The 22,333-nt window shown below is 43.0% G+C and overlaps 1 protein-coding gene across 2 annotated transcripts in view; it reads left to right on the plus strand.

Annotated features, from left to right (window-relative positions):
• Positions 1-1,324: 1,324 nt before the first annotated feature.
• The window catches only part of slc9a7 (solute carrier family 9 member 7), a 135,659-nt gene continuing 114,650 nt past the window's right edge, over positions 1,325-22,333 (plus strand). For both annotated transcript variants that reach the window (XM_020517308.2, XM_020517316.2), the window contains exon 1: positions 1,325-1,695. In XM_020517308.2, coding sequence (XP_020372897.1) covers positions 1,404-1,695 — 292 coding nt within the window. In that variant the 5' untranslated portion in view covers positions 1,325-1,403. The remainder of the gene's footprint in view (positions 1,696-22,333) is intronic.

The raw sequence follows: 22,333 nt of genomic DNA on the forward strand, positions 1-22,333 counted from the left end.
GCAAGCAACAATAACAGCAGCAACAGTTCAATTTCTTGTTTGAATGCCTGAAAGATCTGTCCTGTCCTTTAACCTGTAATCCACCACACCAATTTCCAAACCTCTGAAATCTCCTATTCCTGCCTTTTGAACATTATCCACTTATGTCAACCAGATTGGCACCTGTGTTATTATCATCTCCTCCCTCAGTACAAGAGCAGGTCCCCCGACAGAAGCCTTTTTGCATCTTCACCTTTAACACTCTCCTTAACATCGATCATTTTGAGTAGTTTTGTCACCTTCTTTATTTTCCTTTGTCTTTGTCACATTTTCACCTGTTCCTGCCTGTGACTAATCCAAAAGATGCATTTTCTTGGATCAGAAACTATATCAATGATGCAGGAACTATCTAAGTGAAAATTGGGGATGCTGGATTGTTTGGCATTTAATTTACATCCTAGAATTACCAACTTTTTACAAACAAGTTGTGATGACCAGCTGTCAAATGGAAACTTTCACTGATCTCTCTTTCCCCTCCTACTGCTCGACCTGCTGGGTATGATGTGCTTTTATTTCAGATTTTAAGCTTCTGCAATACTTTGCTCTTGCTCTGCAAAAACAAAATTGTAGGATCCAAATCTGGATTGATGACAATTGTTCATGAGGATCACTGGCCCTGTCAGATACAAAGCAAATGTTCCCTTAGATGAAGATTTTTTCAAAAAAAAGTGACACAAGGAATTGTAATTTGGAGTCATTAAGGCTAACGCAACTTAAAAAAAATTGGAGATAGTAGGAACTGCAGATGCTGGAGAATCCGAGATAACAAGGTGCAGGGCTGGACCGAAACGTCAGCCTCTCTGCTCCTATGATGCTGCTTGGCCTGCTGTGTTCATCCAGCCCTGCACCTTGTTGTCTTGGAGATAGTAGGAACTGCCAATGCTGGAGTCTGAGATAACAAGGTGTGGAGCTGGAGGAACACAGCAGGCCAGGCAGCATCAGAGAAGCATGAAAGTTGATGTTTCGGGTCAGCTATCTCTGAGTTTTTCATTAACGTTGCTCACTGTTGTAGTAATATAGGAAACGCGTCAGCCAGTATGTGGACTGCAAGCTCCCGCACGCAATCATGTGATAATGAGCAATTTTTTTTTGCAATGTCGATTCAGCGAAAAGTATTAGCCAAAACACCCTCCACTTCTTTGAAATAGCGTTATGGGCAGGGTGATGATATTTGTGCGGCAAAAATAAACCCGAACAGCTTTAATTAAAATGTGCAGCAGGAAAAGCATTATGCCTTTAAGTACGAGGCGGAGTGTGTACTCGGAGAGTCCCGCCCCTTCTTGCCGATCTGCGCAGTATTGACAAGTGCTCGAATCAAATCGCAAGAGGCTGTACAGACACAAACAGGATAAGCTCCGGCGGCAATGGAGATCGCAAGCCCAAGCAGCAGCCGCCGCTGGGAGGCTCCGGCCTGCGCCGTGAAGAAACCTCTGTACGCCATCGTTTGGCTGCTGAGCGTGTGGGCTCGGCAGTGCCGGGCGGATAGCGCCATGGAGGAGATCGCTACAGAGAAAGAGGCGGAAGAAAGCCACCGGCAAGACAGCGCTAATCTGCTGCTCTTCATCCTGCTCCTGACACTCACCATCCTCACCATCTGGCTCTTCAAACACCGGCGCTTTCGGTTTCTCCACGAGACTGGGTTGGCAATGATATACGGTAAGGACACATTAATTTGATCCTCTTTTGTGTATCAAAATAAATGCTTCTGTATTTGGAACGTGAAGTCGTCCATTGTTACAACACGCGTGTGGTAACAATTTAGAACCTTGCGCATACAATGTATTTGTATGAACATTCGAACGTGTTGATTTCGATTCAGGCTGGAATGTCATGTTGCCATTTCAATTGTCTTTTTGTGAATTGGACTGAAACTGACGAGAGCCCGAACCTGAGCGGCCCGAGGATGTGTGACAAACCCCGCCTCTATTTCCCCATACGGCTCACGATTGGTCTATTGGGTCATAGCCGCCGCTCTGATTCGCCGCTGACCCAACGTCAATCATTTTCGCGTACCTAGCCGGTTCCACGTTCCAAGTTCGGCCGCCTCAGTTGCTGCTGCATCACAGTGTTGCTCGGAGCTACTGCAACCCTCTTTACTTCTGATTATTCATAGATCGTTTCAAAAAATAAACGGCGTGGTAACTGCGCATTGTTTTTTTTTCATTAGGTAACTGTGAGCATTGGTTTTTTTTAACATTCAACTACGAAACGCTTGGTAGGTTTTGCACCACAGACTCAAAGATGAAGCTTGTCCTATCGGGTTTTTTTAAAAGACTTAACGTTAAATACAATCATCACGGGATTAAGAAACTTGACACGTCTTTGGCTTCCACGTATTCCCTTTTACCTATTTATTTTCACGAAAATGTCTCCAGTTGTATTGGGCTATATACGTATCAATGTTAGCAAATTGTCTGTGGCAGGTAAACACCACTTCATGTGGAGCCAAAAACATCATCTGCTTGGCTGAGCCAGACCTCAATGGAGGAGTCAGACAAGCAGGCCCGAGTTAATGAGTGTGGGATTTCTAGTGATGCTGCATGTTGGAACAGAAACACCAAGATTAATGGAATTGTGAAGCAGGAGTTCAATTATTTCAATTTCTTCTAATGTGTGTCCTTCTGCCCCCTTACTGTTTTAGTCAAATACTGGACAGTGCAAAATAAATCTAGGAATAAAAGCAGAACCACCAGCATCAGATGGAGACCTTTCGTAGAGCGGATCGGCTTGGACCTGTTGGTGGCATTTGCGTGGGAGGGTTATAGGCTGGGGAGCTACAACCATACGTGATCCTGGCTGTTACTCCAGTGCACAAACAGAGCGAAGCATTGTCAGAGGAACTGTTTTTAAGTTGGTATTAAATCAGTATAGACTTGAAAGATTTCATGTTGAGGACTGCAAGAAAATGTGGAGTTATTACAGTTACTTGGCCAACATCCCTCCTTCAGTCTTTACCACCAACAAAACAGATGGACCAGCCAGTCATCGCATTATGTGCTGGCACCAAATAGCTGCAGTACTTTCTGACATAACGTCTGCACTCCGAAAAAATAATTATGTGAAGTGTGTTGAGGTGGTTTAAATGTGATGAAACACTAAGGAAAGTTATTTTGTTTTGAAGTTGGGTTTTTTTTTTCCCCACTTCAGTAGTATCTTAACTCCATCATTTGGGAAGTAGCAGGTCACCAGCCAGCCTCATGTGCCAAATTTGCATGATTTGGGTACATGGTAGAAATGCTGGTGTGCGTTATTCTGTTTGTTTTATTTTGTAAGCAGCATTTAAGGAAGTAAACAAATGTCTATTTAAAACAAAATGTTTTGATAAATGAACATTTGACTAGAATCAGACAAATGAGACCAAGACCATTTTCACTTTGTGAAATTGGGTAAATTGCTACGTTTTCTGGGATTTCTCAAGTGATGTGATGGATTGAAAAGCCACTTTCTGTATTGCAAAGCTCCAGGATTCCATACGTTTGAGATTTATACCTGAGTCTAACAACATTATTTTTAAGTATACAGTGGGATGTGGTGATCTGTTCGTAGAGAACGGCTGTCACTCTTTACACAAATTGGGATGTCTACCTGTTTTGTTACAAAGGAACTGGTGTCATACAGCAGTTTTTGTATTTCGTAGAAGTTACACTATCTAATCTCGGAGGATATACTATTCTAGTGTACAACTGCATAACAGGTGCATGTGATGTTCCTCTGCAGCAAACAAACCAAGCAATTACTCAGTATAGTGCTGTTCAGCTGGAAAAATGCCTGTTTATTGTTCTGCTAGATTTGGATGATTTTACTGAATTAAGAGTGATTCATTGACTGACTGCCATTTGTACCTTTTTCATTTTCTTAATGTTATCCTGAGAGTGCATTTTTTTTTTTCCTTTTGGCATAATTCCTGTTGCAAGAATTGGAAATAAATGGTCTACTTTTATATACACTGCCTTCACTAGTTAGTGTTTGATGTGATGATCTGTTATGCACTGTCACTGTGCCATTAACTATCTGGAAAATAGTTTTCCAGTTGATAAGTAATGAGTTAGCTGTGATTAGTTAGAAATAGGAGAGCTACTTAACACCTGGGAGGGTAGTTGAGGCAGAAAACCTCACAGCCATCAAAAAGTACTTGAGTGTATTAACATTTAAGGCTATGCGCCTCATGCTGGAGGTGGGTTCAGTGTAGATTTAGTGCAGCTTTTGGCTATGCAGACTTGTTGGGCCGAATGGCCGCTTCTGTTCTGTATGATTCACTGATTCTCTGATCTCCCTTGGCATTGCTCATGGGGAGTTGGAGAATGATGCTGTGGCTGATTTTTTTTTTGTAAAAACTTTTTTTTTCAGCAAAATGTTACTTGTGAATGTCAAATATGCCTTGTACTCAAATTGCTTTGTAGGTAATTAAGCACAATACCATGTAAAGCAGGCTGGAAACATCTGTCCCTTTTTTTTCTCCTGTGGATGGAAAATGTATATATTGTGGCTATTAAATCTGGGTTTAATCATGGACCCGTTTTAAACATGGTTTGACAGATGTGCTAACAAGATGAAAATGTGTGGAACCGTTATATTTTTGGAGGGAGGGAAACTGATGCATTTAAATACTTGCCCAATTATAGTGGAAAGCCAGGAGTTAGTAAGGTGAAGTTCAGCTAATTGTAAAAATAATTTTAAAAGTGTTGTCTTTAATTCTCAGGCTGGCGGTGTGAAGTTCTTGTAGCTTTTTGTGTAGTGCGGTCTGTTGCAGCTGTTGATTTGACTTGTACTTTGTCCTTTGGAAAAACTAGCCTGTTGAGGGTAACTTTGCTCATGGTAGGATAAAATTGTCTCTGCATTAGATTTCAGTTTTGAATCAATATGATCTATGGAGCTTTGTAATATATTGACAGCAGACTGTCACAAGTGACATTCACAGTAATCTCCTCCTACCGCCCCCTTGAAAGACCTCCCTGGACCTCTTCATCTCTAACTGCCGTCGCAACATCAATTGCCTCAACCTTTCCACCCCTCTCTCTCACTCCAACCTCTCCCCCACAGAACGTGCAGCCTTCTGCTTCCTCCACTCCAACCCTAACCTCACTATAGAACCCGTGGACGAGGGAGGCACAGCTGTGGTATAGCGCACTGACCTTTACATCGCCGAGGCCAGGCGCCAACTCTGACGCCTCCTCCTACCGCCCCCTTGGAAGAGACCTCCCACCCACTGCGTCCAGCCTCATCGTTCCCCAACCCCGCACCGCCCGTTTCTATCTCCTTCCCAAAATCCATAAACCCCACTGCTCTGGTTGACCCGTTGTCTCTGCCTGCTCCTGCCCCACCGAACTTATCTCTACCTATCTTGACTCCACTTTCTCCCCACTGGTCCAGGAACTCCCCACCTACGTCCGGGACACCACCCACGCCCTCCACCACCTCAAACTTCCGATTTCCCTGGCCCTCAACACCTCATCTTCACCATGGATGTCCAATCCCTGTATACTTGCATTCCCCATGCAGATTGCCTAAAAGCCATCCGCTTCTTCCTGTCCCGCAGGCACGACCAGTCCCCCTCCACCGACACCCTTATCCACCTAACCGAGCTTGTCCTTACCCTTAACGCCTTCTCCTTCAACTCCTCGCACCTCCTACAGATGAAGGGGGTGGCCATGGGCACCTGCATGGGCCCAAGCTATGTTGCCTCTTTGTAGGATATGTGGAACAGTCCCTCTTCCGCGGCTACACTGGCACTATCCCCCACCTTTTCCTCTGTTATAACGATGACTGTATCGGCGCCGCCTCGTGCTCCCACGAGGAACTCGAACAGTTCATCCATTTTACTAACACCTTCCACCCCAACCTCAAGTTCACCTGGACCATCTCTGATACCTCTCTCTCTCCTTCCTGGACTCTTCTGTCTCCATCTCTGGTAACCGCCTGGAAACTGATATCTATTTCAAGCCCACCGACTCCCAAACCTACCAAGAATACACCTCCTCTCACCCACCTTCCCGCAAGGATGCGATCCCCTATTCCCAATTCCTTCGCCTCTGCCGCACGTTCCCCTCCCGGACATCCCAGATGTCTTCGTTTTTCAGGGGCCGCAATTTCCCCCCCACAGTGGTCGAAAATGTCCTCTATCGCATCTCTTGCGTTTCCCACACCTCAGCCCCTCCCCGCAATAAAAACGAAGACAGAATTCCCTCGTCCTCACATATCACCCCATTAACCTCCGGATTCAATGCATCATTTTCCGCCACCTGCAATCTGACCCCACGACGTAGGATATATTTCCCTCCCCATCCTTAACTGCCTTCCGGAGGGACCGCTTTCTTCACGACTCCCTCGTCAGCTCCACACTCCTCACTAGCCCCACCACCCCCGGCACCTCTCCCTGCAAACGCAGGAGGTGCTGCACCTGCCCCTACAACTCCCCTCTCTCCTCCATCCCAGGCCCCAAGAAAACCTTCCACATTAAACAGATGTTCACCTGCACATCCGTTAATGTGGTCTCTTCTACATCGGGAGACCAAGCGGAGGCTCGGAGACCGCTCAGAGAACCTACGCTCGGTTCGCGACAAACGACAACACCTTCCAGTCAGGAACCACTTCAACTCCCCCTCCCACTCCCTGGACGACATGTCCACCCTGGGCCTCCTCCAGTGTCACAACGATGCCACCCGAAGGCTGGAGGAACAGCACCTCCTATTCTGCCTTGGAACCCTACAACCCAATGGTCTCAATGTGGACTTTACAAGCTTCAAAATCTCCCCACCCCCAACCTCATCCCAAGACCAGCCCCCCATGTCGTCCCCGCCTCCTTGACCTGTCCGTCTTCACTCCACCTATCTGCTCCACTATCCACCTTCTATCACTACCTCCCCCCACTCTCTTTATTTCAGAGTCCCCTTCCCACCACCCCTCCACTTCTGAAGAAGGGTCTAGACCCGAAACGTCAGCTTTCCTGCTCCTCTGATGCTGCCTGACCTGTGTTCATCCAGCTCTACAGCTCAGACTCCAGCATCGGCAGTTCCTACTATTTCTATATCTCTCTAGATGCTTTGAGACAAAAAAGTGAATAATTTTTGGCAGGACGGTGGCTCAGTGGTTAGCACTGTAGCATCGCAGCGCCAGAGACCTGGCATCAGTTCCAGCCATGGATGACTGTGTGTCTGTCTGTGTGGAGTTGGCATGTTCTCACCATGTCTGTGTTGGTTTCCTCCAGGTACTCTGGTTTCTTCCCACAGTGCAAAAAAATGTGCACGTGAGGTGGATTGGCCATGCTAAATTGCCCATAATGTCCAGGGAAGTGTAGGTTAGGTGAATTAGTCATGGTAAAGGCAGAGTTACAGGGATAGGATAGAGGGCTGGGTCTGGGCAGGATGCTGTTCGGAGGGCTGGTGTGGACTACATTGGCTGAATTGCCTACTTCCACATTCTAGAGTTCTAGGATTCTATGATTTTTCTCTTATTTTTAAAAATTCTGGAAACCTGCGTAAATATATTTGTAGTCAAATTAATTTCAAGTACAGACAAATGAAAGCATCGTCGGGCAATATCAGTTATGTATTCCCTGGAGAAATAACTTCTTAATTTAAATGCGAGTAAAAGCTGCCACTGTTCTGTAATCAATCATTTTTAAGTAATTGTTTTTATGAGTTAGTCTCTCTGTTAGATACTTGTCTAGAATTGTAGTCTATTAGATTAAATCTTCGTTGTACATCATGGGCAACCATTTCAACAACACCTGTTTTGTATCGTCATTCAAGATAAATTTCAAAGCCCCTGTTCATTTAAAAAGAATCTTCCAGGCAAATGTTGATGTTGAATAGAACTTGTAAAAAGTGATTACTTTGCCTTTCTTCAAGTAAGTTGTTTTTTTTTTGGTGAGAGACCATCTTTCCATGTTAGGCTGTAAGAAATTATTTTCATGTATCCTAGAAGTTATTTTATTAACACCAAATGTTCTGATTGCAGGATTTTTCCCTCATTCATCTGAGCTGCTGCAGCGAGCAAAAATATCATGTACGAGTTTTCTGGGGGGGAAACAAAGGCTTTCAAGTTAATACAGGGTTAATTGAAGAAACAAGGGACAACTTGGTAGTTTAGTTCTGTTAAGTTAATTATAAATACCTTAAGCCCTGTTTTGTAAACAGGAACTTTCAATTTTGAAAAAAAGGTGCAGGCGTATTCTTTTGAGAATTTCTATTCATTCTCGGTCTGACATTTCTCTTGGGCTGATGAGGAGATCCCATCAGGATCGGCAGTTTTCATAAGTATTGTTTAGCAGCTCTCCATCCCGTCTTCAAAAAAAATTCTTTGGGTGCCCTTGGCTGGCCAGCATGTATTAGCCATCCCGAGTTGCCCTTGAGAAGGTGGTGGTGAACTTCCTCCATTGAGCTGCTGCATTCCATGTCTGCAGGAAGATCCACAATCTCGTTAGAGAGGGGATTTCAGGATTTTGACCCAGCAATAATGAAGAAACACCAACATATTTCCCAGTGAAGGTGGTGAGTGGCTTGGAGGGGAATTTACACGTGTTTGTGTTCCCTTGTATCTGCTGACTTTCCACTTCTAAATGGAAGTGATCATGAGTTTAGAACGTGCTGTCTAAGGAGCTTTGAATTGCTGCAGTGCGTCTTGTAGACTGTATACGCTGCTGCTATTGAGTGTCAGTGGTAGAGGGAGTGAATGTTTGTGCATGTGGTGTCAATCAAGTGGGCTGCTTTGTCCTGGATGGATCAAGTTTATTGAAGCTGCACTTATCCAGCCAAGTGAGAAGCTCTCCATCACGCTTCTGACCTGTGCCTTATCAATGGCAAACTTTTTTTATCACTTTGGGTTTCCAAGCTTCCAACTGCTGTGATTGGCTGCTTTTGAGCCAACAGCTTGGGATGGCAAAAAGATATTATGCAGCAGCAAGTGCAATAAGATACAAAGTTTTTAAAATAGAATCAATTTTAATTGTTTGTCACTTGGATTACATCTTTGGAACCTAGTTAAAGGGAGAAAATAACTTGCTTCCAAGTCTTGAGCTGAATTTAGCCTTGGGCTGAATACCTGCTACTATAGGTTGTGTTGCTTCAAGACTCACGTTGTCTTTGCTGCTCCTCCACATGATTCCACTGAGTCACTAATTAAACTGAAGAGTTGCCTCAGCAGAATTACCCTTTGATTCAAGGGAGACTTGAAGCACTGATGTTTTTATTCTGTAATACTATTGTGGATGGATTTCACACTGCTGAATGTGGTTTGTTGAAAGCAAGGAGGAGACAACATTATTCTCAATCAGAATTTCCACATCATCCTAGAATTTACAAAGGGATGCAACTGTGCAATGAGAGACATACTTTTTCTTCCTGCATTTTATCTTACTAAAATTCTTCTGCGCTCTGTGTTTTTAAACTGCCAGAAGAAACAATACTTTAGATTTTAGAGTTTATTTTCGTGTGTAGTCAAGTACGGGAGTACAGTGAAAAGTGTATAATGTCGCCACATGTGATGCTATCTTAGGTACAAAGGTACCCATGTACAAAAACTTAGGGAGATAGTAAAAGTGAGAAACAAATTTTTAAAAAGGTTAGGCCTTACAGAGCTTCATGGACTAAGTAGAAAAATACAAAAGTAAGGTAATAGTTAACATTTAAATCCTTCTTAATATTATCTAGAAAAATAAAGGAATTAGGTTAAAAGTTCAAAAGTCTTCCTTTGAGTGCTTAGACATACTGGGACAGTTATGAAGCAGAAGGAGAGATTGTGGCATGTACATTATGATATAGACATGATTCAATGTCAACAAGAGTCAAATCATCATTCTGAGTAGAGCAAGAGTGCTGAGTATTAATTAGCACAACAGTTTGTATAGCTCCTTTATGACAACTTCTACTTCTCTAGTGGCTTTCATGTAGCAAGCTTCTCAAGGTGTTTCCAGAAGCATTATCAAATTTAAATTGGACTCCGAACCATATGCAACCAGTATTCGTGCTGGTGACAGAAATTATGGTCAGAGGTAGGTTTTAAAGAGCATTATGAAGAAGGAAACAGGAGGTGGGCAGAGCAGAAATTTAGGGAAGGAATTCCAGAGCTTGGGGTATGGCTGCTGCTGAAGTGGTTGAAAACGAACCTACTGAAGGAATCAGAATTGGAGGAGTGCAGATACCTGAAAGTTGTGACTCTACCATTCTTACAAAGTCATAGGACGATTTTGAGAATGAGATTATGAATATCATCATTTTGCTTCACCGGGAGTCAGTATAGGTCAGTGAGCACAGGGATGATACATGAATGCGACTTGGCGTGAGTTGGATACAGATTTTGGATGAGCTTAAACTTCCTGTAGGGTGGTAAGTGGGAGGCTGGCTGGAAGCTCATTGGAATAATGAGGTCCAGAGGTACCAAAGGCTTGGATCACAGTTTCAGCAGCAGATGAATGGAAATCTGAGCTCAGGCCTGTTAGTGATGCTTCAGATAAATTGGGAAATCAATAAATGAAACACACAAGGAAATAGCCATAGTGTGGCAAGCTGTTGCATAAGACTTTGCCCAAGGCTTTGCAATTAACTTTAAAGCTCCCGTATTCTGGTGCTGCATTCTGCACAAAGTAGATTATTTTGCCCAGAATTCTAAATCTGTATTGTTTTGGAATGCAATCAAAATAGTGTTATTGGTACTCAATCAAAATTCATAATGGTGAGCTTTGCCAGGGAGATCATGAAGGACAAGGGCAACAGCCATCTTTTTTGAATTATCGTGATCTATCTACAGACAAATCCAACTCGCAGGCAGATCACTGTACTGTTCAGGAGCTGCAAATGGAATGTGAGAGAGTGAAATTTTAGGAAATGTCTGCTATATTTTAATATAACACTTCCTTTAAAAGTGCATGCATGCATGTTAGCAGATTTATTTCTAAAAAAAAAACTGATTTTAAAATACGTGGAAGATAGCTGCATACCTGATTGAACATCGCCTGGCACCATCCTCACATATAGGCCTCTCCATATCTGAGACAGAAAGTATTGAATGGATTATCTACTTTTTGGCAGATAATTTTTCACTGCCCAGCAAAGAAATACATTTTTCAATCTACATCACGTAGACAAGCTTCTTATCATCTAATCACAGCTTCTTGATTCAGTTTGTTTCCTTTGTTCTGCTGATTAGTGTTTGGCTTGGTAGCAGCCTGCTTTCTGGACCTCCATTTCTCCTTTTTAAACAAGGTACCTGGGGGATTCCCATCTCTGACCTTTTGTGAAACCACAAGTGATGCTGCTGGAGTGACCTGGCTTAAAATTGTGGTTATTCAACGTCTGTTTCCCAGTCTAGGCTCTGCTGTAGGGATGGTTTCCTACAGCAAGGGAAAATACGCAGGGCAAATTTGTCATTCTAAATCTTAACCATCTTTCAATCAATGCCTGGCCAGCCTGAGGGGTAGTGCTTCTGCTAATGTCATCCATGTAGTCTGGGTATGATCTATCATTGGTTTCATGACTGCTGCTATAAAATAATTAGAGTCAGCTGAGGTCAGGAAATGATTAACTTAATTTATGGAGATATCTTGTTATGGCTTCATCTTGCCACCAGACTGCAACAGAGAGTAAGATCATGTGACATTGCATCACTCCCTGCGACATGTCTTTCTCATTAGCCACATGGTCAGACTTAACCCCTTAGACTACAAAATCAGCTGATCCAACAGCAAAGATTGGGGAAATTTTGTATGTAAATTTCGTCAAGCATAAAACAAATTTCTGTGACATTTTAATACCGGCCAAGAAAAGGTTTTTTTTTTCCTGGAACCAGCCCCCGCAAAATCACCAAGGCCAGTTTCAAGCAGGGCTTCCAGACTTGTTTATTTTCTTGGATTTTTTAATTGTAAAATTTTCAACATGTTCAAAGATAAATAAATTAATTGAGAAATTGACAGGTGTATGCCAATCAAACTAGTAACTTGTCCAGCATAATCGTGTTAAGTAATTTCCAGTGATTGAACTCTGGCTACCTTCAGATGGAGGACAAGATTATATCTTGCGTGAAGCCTGTTTTCAGCTTTCGTATGAACAGAACCAGATTTTCACTTTCTTAAAGGCAGCAGGGATTTCTTTATTAGAAAAAAAATGCCATTATGTTTGTGCTGCTTCATGGAAGGCCGAACATTAGAATGGAATTATGACATAGAAGCAACTTACCACCTAGTCTAATAATTTGTGTGTCTATCTCTCTTGCTGTCTCGCACTGTCACACATCTTGCTGTTCTGCACAGGTTACAAATGTCCAATGGTAAACTAACTGAACTATCCCCTTTGCACTGTAGAAAAACCCAGGCTGTGCTTCAAGAAGGCAGCTGGCACTAACATTTGGGATGGGTAACAAATGCTGGTCAAGCTAGTGATTCCCAGGTACAAACAAGAAAAGTCAAAAAGAAATGAAACACAAGATTAACCATATGCGCAGTCAACATTGCATATTGATAAGTTTTTCGCAAGCAGATAAGTGGGGAGGTCGGTTTAGCCTACACTAGATGTTATTTTTATGTTCCTTTTTTATGGTGCAGAAGGAGGCCATTTGGCCCAAATAATCCAGTGTTCTCTCAAATGCCTCTACATTGAACCTACTTCCCGGCAGGGTATTCCATACCCTAACTACTTGCTTGGGGAAAAGGTTTTTTTCTGACTTGACCCTTACTTCATTTCCACTGTAAAACTTCACTTCATTCCCTGTCAGAGAACAAAGAACAGTCCTACTTCTAAGAGTGTACAAGTAGAATAAGAGTATTTCCTCTCATATGTTTGACATGTATTGGAGCTAGTGAATTACTTTTGGCAGTATAATATTGCAATTTGATTAAATGCAACAATCTATGCTGACACAGCAAGGATCCACAAACAGTTGTCAGATAGTTTACCAGTAAATCCCCATTTGGTGATGCTGATAGAGGGAGAGAGAGAATTAACCAGCATGCTGGGAGAAATCATCTGTTTTTCCTCAAATCGTGAAATGAGATCTCTTGCAGCTGTCCAGTTTTAAAATAAAAGATTTGGCCTTTGTTTACTATCTTGTCTGCGATTTGGCAACTTGAGCAAGCATAGCAGTTGCTCAGTTGCAATCTCAGCTGAGTGAAGTTTGAATCTATAATTCAACTTTAAAGGTAAGCGTGCTACCAGCTAAACCAATTGATACAATTGTCAAGATGGAATTCTATTTTTGTCCAGATGCTATTGTCAATGCCGTGAATACAAAAACTCTCTATTCACTAAGTTTTTGTATTTTGTGCAATCTATTCTAGTTGAGCTACATTTGTAAATCTATGTTGTCAATGGCAGAATGATAGATTGAAGCATGGGTTCTGTTTCTATGGTCCACTCCTGGCGCTTTCCCATCCTCCAGATAGGGGAGCTTGTCAGAGCAGGAGCGTGTGATCTGAATTTTAAATGATATTTTGCAAAAGCTGCATTAAATGCAATTCAGCTAAAACTTCATGGTCTCAATTAGCATAGACACATTGTGTATTGAACTAATAAGATTAAGTAAATGTTAAAAATGACATAAGCACTCTTTGTTCCTGGAACTCTGTTTTTGCAGCTTTCCTTTCAACCTCTGAGAATTATTTATGTTCTGTAGAAGTGGGACAAAATGTGCAGCAAAGGATGTCTTAGAATAAGGTTTGCTGAAAATCCAAAATTTTACTTCAATTTCAATTTAGACAAAACTACCATCTGTGTTCTACTCTATAATTCTTCAATTACTATTAGTGCATTAACCACAAATCCCTCCATGCTATTATGTTCATTTCAGTTGTCTGGCTGTATCACTTGCATTTTCCTGTATGACGATTGAGATTCTCAGTCAGGCCTTTCTTTCTTGAGGCCTTTTCCACGATCTTTTAAGAGAATCCATCTTCAACACTTAAATTGCAGGCTATTTAGGGTTTTGAGAAGCACTGTCAGATTAGACGCCTAGCTCCTCTATGCAGCCCGGCCCATTATGTTCCTCAACCTGAGTATTTTTTTACTTGACAATTGCATTGAGCACTGCACAAACATAATTTACATAATGTTTCGTACACGCTTTGAGTATTGTTGATCAGAGACATGCTATTGAAATTTTTTGACTTGGATACATTAGGACTGCAAGAATGTTATTCCCTGGGAAATTTGGCAATTTATGCTGCAGGAGTAAAGGGTCCTGACTGGTTAGGTCACTGTTATAAAGGAAGCCCCAGGGACTGTGTGGCTGCCATGCTTTGGCTTAATTCAGAAAAGGCATAATGCCTGTACAAATTGCTTTTGTTTGCAGAGGGCAGGCTCCCGCTTATGAATTTTTTTTTAAAAAAATTATTCATTTTTGTGGGAAATGGGAATCGCTGGCTACCCAGCACTTCTTGCCTGTCCCTAGTTAGCTTTGAGAAAGTGTTGGGAGCTGCTTTCTTGAACCACTGCAGCCCCCCTGCAGTGGGTTGACCCACAATGCCATTAGGGAGGGAATTTCAGGATTTTGACCCAGTGACGGTGAAGGAGCAGCGATCAATTTCCAAGTCAGGATCGTGAGTGGCTTGGAGGGGAACTTGCAGATGGTGGTGTTCCCATGTATCTGCTGCCCTTGTCCTCCTAGATGGAAGTGGTCATGGGTTTGGAAGGTGCTGTCTGAGGATTTTTAGTGAATTTCTGCGGTGCGTTTTGTAGATAGTAGCAGCAGTACATACTGAACGTCGGTGGTGGAGGGAGTGAATGCTTGTGCATGTAGCGCCAATCAAATGGGCTGCTTTGATCTGGATAGTGTCAAGCTTCTCGAGTGTTATTGGTGATGCACTCATCCAGGCAAGTGGGGAGTATTCATCATGCTCCTGACTTGTGCCTTGTAGATGGTGGACAGGCTTTGGGGAGTCAGGAGGTGAGTTACGAGTGTTCCTAGCTTCTGACCTGCTCTTGTAGCCACTGTGTTTATGTGGTGAATCCAGTTGAGTTTCTAGTCAATGATTAACTCCCAGGATGTTGATAGTGAGTGATTCAGGGATGGTAACACCATTGAATGTCAAGGGGCGGTGGTTAGATTGTCTCTTATTGGTGATGGTTAATAGCCTGGCATTTGTGTGGCATGAATGTTAGTTGCCACTTGTCAGCCCAAGCCTGGATATTGTCCAGATCTTGCTGTATTTGGACACGGACTGCTTTGGTATCTGAGGAACCATGAATGGTGCTGAACATTGTGCAATCATCGGTGAACATCCCTCCTTCTGACCTCATGGTGGTGGGAAGGTCATTGATGAATCAGCTGAAGATGGTTGGGCCTAGGAACCTACCCTGAGGAATTCCTGCAGAGATGTCCTGGAGCCGAGATGACAGTGGGACGGTAATTGGCTGGGTTGGATTTGTCCTGCTTTCTATGTACAGGACATGCTTGGGCAATTTTCCACATTGTTCCACAATGCGCATACCTTTCAGCAAGTGAAAGCGAGCTTGATGGGTGGATATTGAATGAAGTCAGGCCTTGGTTGACTATCCTGGCAACATTGTGCGTGACCGATGGCTTCAAGGTAAAATATTAGAGGGTTGCCTTCACTGACTGAACCATAATCCGTTGGAGTTGTGGGGAATAGAAACACAAAATACTGGAAATGCTCAGTAGGTCTGGCAGCTTCTGTGTCGAGTGATAGGGTTCATGTTTTGAGATGAGTATGCTTTCAGGAAATTTTTTGGTGCCCCCCCCCCCCCCCTCCTCGATAATAACACATTGAGGATAGAGAAAAAAATGCGGGCATTGAAATCTGACTTTATCAAGAAAAGGAAGCTTATAAACTAGATGACCCAATGTGGCTGGACTGCATTTTTGTTTACAGTTTGTTTCTTTAGTGCGAATGCCTCTGAGCCAATTGGAGATGGTTAAAATATTTTATTTAAAGTGGTTTCATCAGTGCTAGGTCACGTCACAGTAAATATGTAGATTGCTACTGATAAGATGTTACTTCTGACATTGAAAAGTTACAGATAAAAACGGTATTATCTTTTGCTTCTTCCATGGTTCAACATATAAATGTTATAAAGTTTCGATTACTACTTCAAGTTTAGTAGAGAGATCTAATTAAGGTGGCTTACTTGTTTCATGAGGAACTTCTTTAGAAAGTGGCCAGAATGTGAAAGCTGCTACCACAAGTGTTGGCAGCCTGAGGTTAGCATTGACCAGAATCCGAATAGGACTGGCTGTTTTAAATATAATAGCTGTAAGAGCAGTTCAGAGACGAGAAAGTATATAATGAGTAATGCACCTCCTGACTCAAAGCCTATCCACCATCTACAAGGCAGAAGTCAGGAATGTGATAGTATACTCCCCATATACCTGTATGGTGCAGTTCTAATCAGACAAGGAGCTCTTTGTCATCCAGGACAAAGCAGACTATCTGATTGCTCCATCTAACACCTTTAACATTCATTCTCATCCCTACCAATGCACGATGGTAGCAAGTATGCCACGTACACAATGCAGTAACTCATCAAAGCTCTCATCCAGCATCTTCCAAACCATAACCTAAAAGAATGAGCAGTAAATGCCTAGGACTACCTGTACCATTTGAATGGGGGAGGGGGAACTGAAGATATGATGGCTAAATTTGCTGATAACACAAAGATCGGTAGGAAAGCACATTGTGAAGAGGATGTAAGGAGCCTACAAAGGGATACAGATAAGTTTAAGTGAGTGGGCAAAGATCTGGCAGATGGAATATAGTGTGGGAAAGTGTGCAATTGTCCATTATGGCAGAAAGAATGAAAAAGAAGCATTTATCTAAATGGTGAGATGCAGAGAGATCTGTGTGTACTATTGCGTGAGCCATGGAAGTTTAGTGAGCAGATACAGCAAGTAATCAGGAAAGCTAAAAGGATATGTTTTACTGTGAGGCAGATTGAATGCAAGGGTAGGGAGGCAATGCTTCAGTTTTACAGGACATTGGTGAGACTGCATCTGGCATAATGTGTACAGTTCTGGTCACCTTATGGAAGGATATTAATGTGTTGGAAGCAATTCAGAAGGTTTACCAGACTAATGAGGAAAGGTTGATGGTCTAGGCTTGTATACTCTTGTGTTTAGAAAAGTCAGAGATGACTTGCACTGGCAGATGTAGAAAAGATGTTTTTCCTTTTTGATGGAGAATCTGGAACTAGGCATCATACCTTTTTAAAGTTGTGCCCATTTAAGACCAAGCTGAGAAAACATTTTTTTTTTCTTTGAGGGTTGAGAGTCTTTGGCATTACCTTACTCCAAAAGGCAGTGGATGCAGAATCTTTGAAGGCAGAGGTTGATTCTTGATTACCAAGGGGATGAATGATTATCATGATGCAGGAATGTAGATTTGAGTTTAAAATCAGATCAGCCATGATCTTATTGAATGGTGAAGTGGGCTAGAAAGGCCAAGTGGCCTACTCTTATTTGGATAATTGCTGATGACCATAAATAAGACATCAATTACACCCATCCATCAAAGGCAAGCGTTGATCTCCATTTAGGAGAGGAGATTGAAGTAAATCAGCAATTGAATAAACATTCAGAAGAGACGATTTAAGGTAGACAAAATCACATCATGGCTGTTGACCAGCACAGCCATTCTAAGATGACCACCTAATTTCTCCCTGCCATGGCAGTGTGGTAGCACAGTAGTTAGCACTGCTGCCTCATACCACCAGGGACCCGGGTTTGATTCCAGCCTTGGGTGACTGTGCAAACTCCACAAAGACAGACGTTCTCCCTGTGTCTGCGTGGGTTTCCACCAGGTGCTCTGGTTTTCTCCCACAGTCCAAAGATGTGCAGGCAAGGTGGATTGGCAATGGGAAATGCAGGGTTAGGGGAATTGGATCGAGGACTGGATTTCGGTGGAATGCTCTTTGGAGGTCGGTGCAGACTCAATGAACGGCCTCTTTCCACACTGCAGGGGTTCTATGGTTCTGTGAAGTGCCTTCAAGGCATCGAGGCAGGGTTTAGGAAGCTTTAGTAACAACAAAGGACAAGGGAACACTTTATTTGGTGTAAAATGAAAAGGCAGTACAGAACCGACATTTGCCCAGAGAGAATTAATTCTTCTAGCTGTCAGGCTTTGACTTTCTACCAGTTGCATCATGCTGACGATTAAGTGAGAGTCACGGTCTAAAAGTTCTGTATACTTTGTATATAGAGTTGTAGGACATTACAACATAGCAAGAGGCCACTTAGCCTGACTTGCTTGTGCTGGCTCTTTGGTTATTCTCAAGACCCAGCATTTAACTTGCAGCTAAATGCAAATTTGTCCTCTTCAGTCAAGTCAGCACTGCTAAGTATAATATCTTCAATTTTTTTTCTCCTCAACAGTGTCTTTGCTGAACTCACCAGTTCAAATTTGGCTATTTTGATTAATATGCCTGAACATCGAACTGAGGGAGATCTTGCATTTTGGGGACCGGGAAGCCAGAGGTAAAACACAGGGGTTGGGCAGATTGGAGGGGAGACATTGCCCAATTAAAATTATCCAGATGGCCTTGCCCCTGTTTGTCAACCACACCTCCCTCCAACAATGCCCATCTGACTCTTCTGCAGTTTTTCTGAGGGCAAGTGAAGCTTAGGGAAACTCAACCAACTTTGTACTTGTTGATGCCGTTAAGTGGGCAATTGATTGGTGCTCGAACGACCTCTTCCTACCCCATCCTGCATTTTGAGGCTGGCTGGAAGAATTCACAGATGGAGGGGGAGCAGGGTGATGGGAGTGGGTGAAACCCAGTAGGACAACCTGCTTGAGCCTCCAGTGGAAGAGGTTGGTGATGGTAATGGTGCACCTCCCTTAGGGTTCCCCTTCCAGATCCTAGGTGCTCCCTCTATTATTTGGTCTTGCTATCAGGAGCCCGAAACTCTGCTCTCCACCATTCAGCACATTTTACCCCAGGGTTACAACACCCAAGTGGAATTTACGTTCTGATTCCCTTCCCTGGTATTTTTGCTGACCAAGCAAACAATGAGTAGGCTTTGCGTCTAGCACCTTTTGACTTTCACCTCTCCTTCCCATCCAGTGTATCCATTGCTTCAGAGAGGAGGGAGTGAGCATGATTTGGAAATTTGGAAATTTGTAAACCCTGCTGTTCTTTAACAGATTTGTGATGGTTGCCCATTGATTATCCTATGTTTACTCATTTAGTTCTGAGTAAACTCCGAGTGGTAGTATTCCTACCTCAGGGACACATCAGTTAACATTAGACGAAGAATAAAACAAAACTTTCAGGAAGGGAAATTGTGAAATCTGCTCTCTGACTTCCTTTCACAGCTGAGGTGAGAATGTCTGCTTTCAGAGGTAATCTCTTGAATTGATCATAGAATCAGGCAGAACGGAAGAGGCCCTTCAGCCCTTCAAGTATGTACTCTAAATCTACACTAGGCCCATAGCATTGAAAGTAATGACATTTCAAGTACTTTTTAAAGTTTGAGGTTTCTCACCTTTAACTATTCTCCCAGGCAGCACATTCCACTTTCCCACCATCCTTGGTAAAATAAATCTTCCTTAAAGACTGTCTAAATCTCCTGCCTTTCACTGTTAAAATTATGCCATCTTCTCATTCACCCCTTTATCGAGGGGGAACAGCTGCTTTCTATCTACCCTTCAATGACCCTCATAATCATGTGTCTCGATCAGGTCCCCTCTCAACTTTCTTTGCTGTAAAGTAAACAACACAAGTTTATCCAGTTTCTCTGAAATGGTCCATCCCAGGCAACATCCTGGTGAGTCTCCTCTGCACACCCTCGAGTGGAATCACATCCTTCCTATAATGTGGTGACTAGAATTGCAAGCAGTACTCCAGCTGTGGTGACAAGGCTCTGCATGGTAGACTGGTTAGCAAGATTAGATCACATAGAATCCAGGGAGAGTTACCCAATTGGATACAAAATTAGCTTGAAGGTAGGAGACAGAGGATGGTAATAGAGGGTTGCTCTTCAGACTGGAGGCCTGTGACCGGCAGCGTGCCACAAGGATCGGTGCTTGGTTCACTGCTTTTCACCATTTATATAAATGATTTGGATGTACCATAGGAGATGTGGTTAATGAGTTCACAGATGAAACCAAAATTGGTATAGTGGTCAGCCAAGAAGGTTACCTCCGAGTACCATGGGACCTTGATCAGATGGGCCAAGGAGTGGCAGATGGGAGTTCAATTGAGATAAATGTGAGATGTTGCATTTTGGTAAGGCAAATCGGGGCAGGACCTATACACTTAATGGTAGGGTCACAGGGAGCTTTGCAAAACAGAGACCTAGGATGCAGGCACATAGTTCCTTGAAAGCAGAGTCGCAGGTGAAGAAGGCATTGGTATGCTTGCCTTCATTGGTCAGAACATGGAGAATAGGAGTTGGGATGTCATGTTGCAGCTGTGCAGGACATTGGTGAGGTGACTTTTACAATACTGCATACAATTCTGGTCGACCTTCTACAGGAAGGAGGCTGTTAAATTTGAAAGGGTTCAGAAAAGGATGTTGATGCGATTGGAGGGTTTGAACTAGAGGGAGAAGCTGAATAGGCTTGGGCATTTTTCCCTGGAGCATTGGAGGCTGAGAAGTGACCTCAGAGGTTTGTAAAATCATGAGTAGCATGGATAGGATGAATAGCCAAGGCCTTTTTCCTAGGGTTGGGGAGTCTCAAACTAGAGGGCACAGGTTGAAAGTGAGGGGTAAGATTTAAAAGGGACCTAAGAGGCAACTTTTTCACGCTGGTTGGTGTGTGTATCGAATGAGCTGCCGGTGGAGGTGGGTACAAATACAAAATTTAAAAGGCATCTGGATGGGTATGTGAATAGGAAGGGTTTGGAGGAATATGGGCCAAATGCTGGCAAATGGGACTAGGTCAGATTGGGATGTCTGGTCGGCATGGACGAGTTGGACTGAAGGGTCTCGTTCTCTGCTACATGACTCTATGACAATGATTTACTGGTCACCACTATTTTCAGTTCAAGATTTTTACGAATTTTTGATTTGGATGTCACCAGCAGCCACAGTGGGCTTTGAACCCATGCTCCCAGAGTGTGAGGTGGGGCCTCTGTAACACTACTGCACCAATCCCCCCACAAGTCATGTGTTAGTCTGAATTTCGTATTTGTTTTTCTGTTTCAATATCCAATTAGTTTTGGAGTTGAAGGATTAATACAAATAAATATTCTTAAACACTGCATGAAGCATGTTGGCTCCTTTTTCATGTTCCTATTCATTTTGTTTTCTTTGCCATGGCCTCCAGTCTGTGTGCAGTAGCCACTACCAAAATTGGAAGTTATTGCTGGGAACAGTGTTGGCATGCCACTTGTTATGTGCGGATCCTCTGAGCAGCTTCACAGCCTAGAGTGAACACTGACACCAATAGTGCTACAAGCTTAAAAGAATCCGTATATTAAGGAATTCATAGTACAAAATGTTGGATTAGAAAGTGCAGGATTTGCCTTTGGGCCAAGTTGGAAACTTGTCCATGGAGGTTATAGAGGTTCATTGGGAGGAGGAAGTTTAACAACTTGCAAAAGTCCTTTCCCACTCACTGCACCCGAATCATTCTTCTAACTTTTATTGTGCTCCACCTTCATGATCTCTAGTTAGGCGTGAGCAATTGTTGCATTAAGATTTCAGACTTCACCTCACTCGACCTCTCTATGTGGTTGTGTAGTGGAAGAAAATCAGATAAACAATACTTAGATTTATAACTTGAAGCTTGCTAATGCCATCTTGCTCTGTCATGGATCTCCCTTGCAAATGGGCACAATTTAGGACTCTGTCAGCATGTGCGATTCTCCCTCTCGCTTGCTGTTGCTTTTGAACTTTCATTTTAGAACCTGGTTCTATTATAATTAACTGGACGTTCACAGCAATTTATTACTTTGGTGCACTGACTACATTCCTTGGCAATTACCTCATGCTTTTGGAGAATGAATCACTTACTGCCTGTGTGGTTCGGACAAATTACATTATCACTTAAAATAAATTCATTCAGGCGTGTTTAGCCCATCGTAATTGCCTTTGAGAAGGTGGTGATAAGCTGCCTTCTTGAACCACGACAGTTTATTAGGTGCAATTGGGCCCATTAAAACCATTACGGAGGCAGGTCAAGGAATTTGGCTCAGTAACACTGAAAGAACAGGGTTTCTTTCAAGAGATAGTAGGAGCTGCAGATGCTGGAGAATCCAAGACAACAAGGTGCAGGGCTGGATGAACACAGCAGGCCAAGCAGCATCATAGGAGCAGAGAGGCTGACGTTTCGGGCCTAGACCCTTCATCAGAAAAGGGGGAGGGGAAGGGGGTTTTGAAATAAATAGGGAGAGAGTGGGAGGCGGATAGA

The sequence above is a fragment of the Rhincodon typus genome, chromosome 6 (assembly GCF_021869965.1).
Source record: "Rhincodon typus isolate 14 chromosome 6, sRhiTyp1.1, whole genome shotgun sequence".
Classification (NCBI taxonomy): domain Eukaryota; kingdom Metazoa; phylum Chordata; class Chondrichthyes; order Orectolobiformes; family Rhincodontidae; genus Rhincodon; species Rhincodon typus.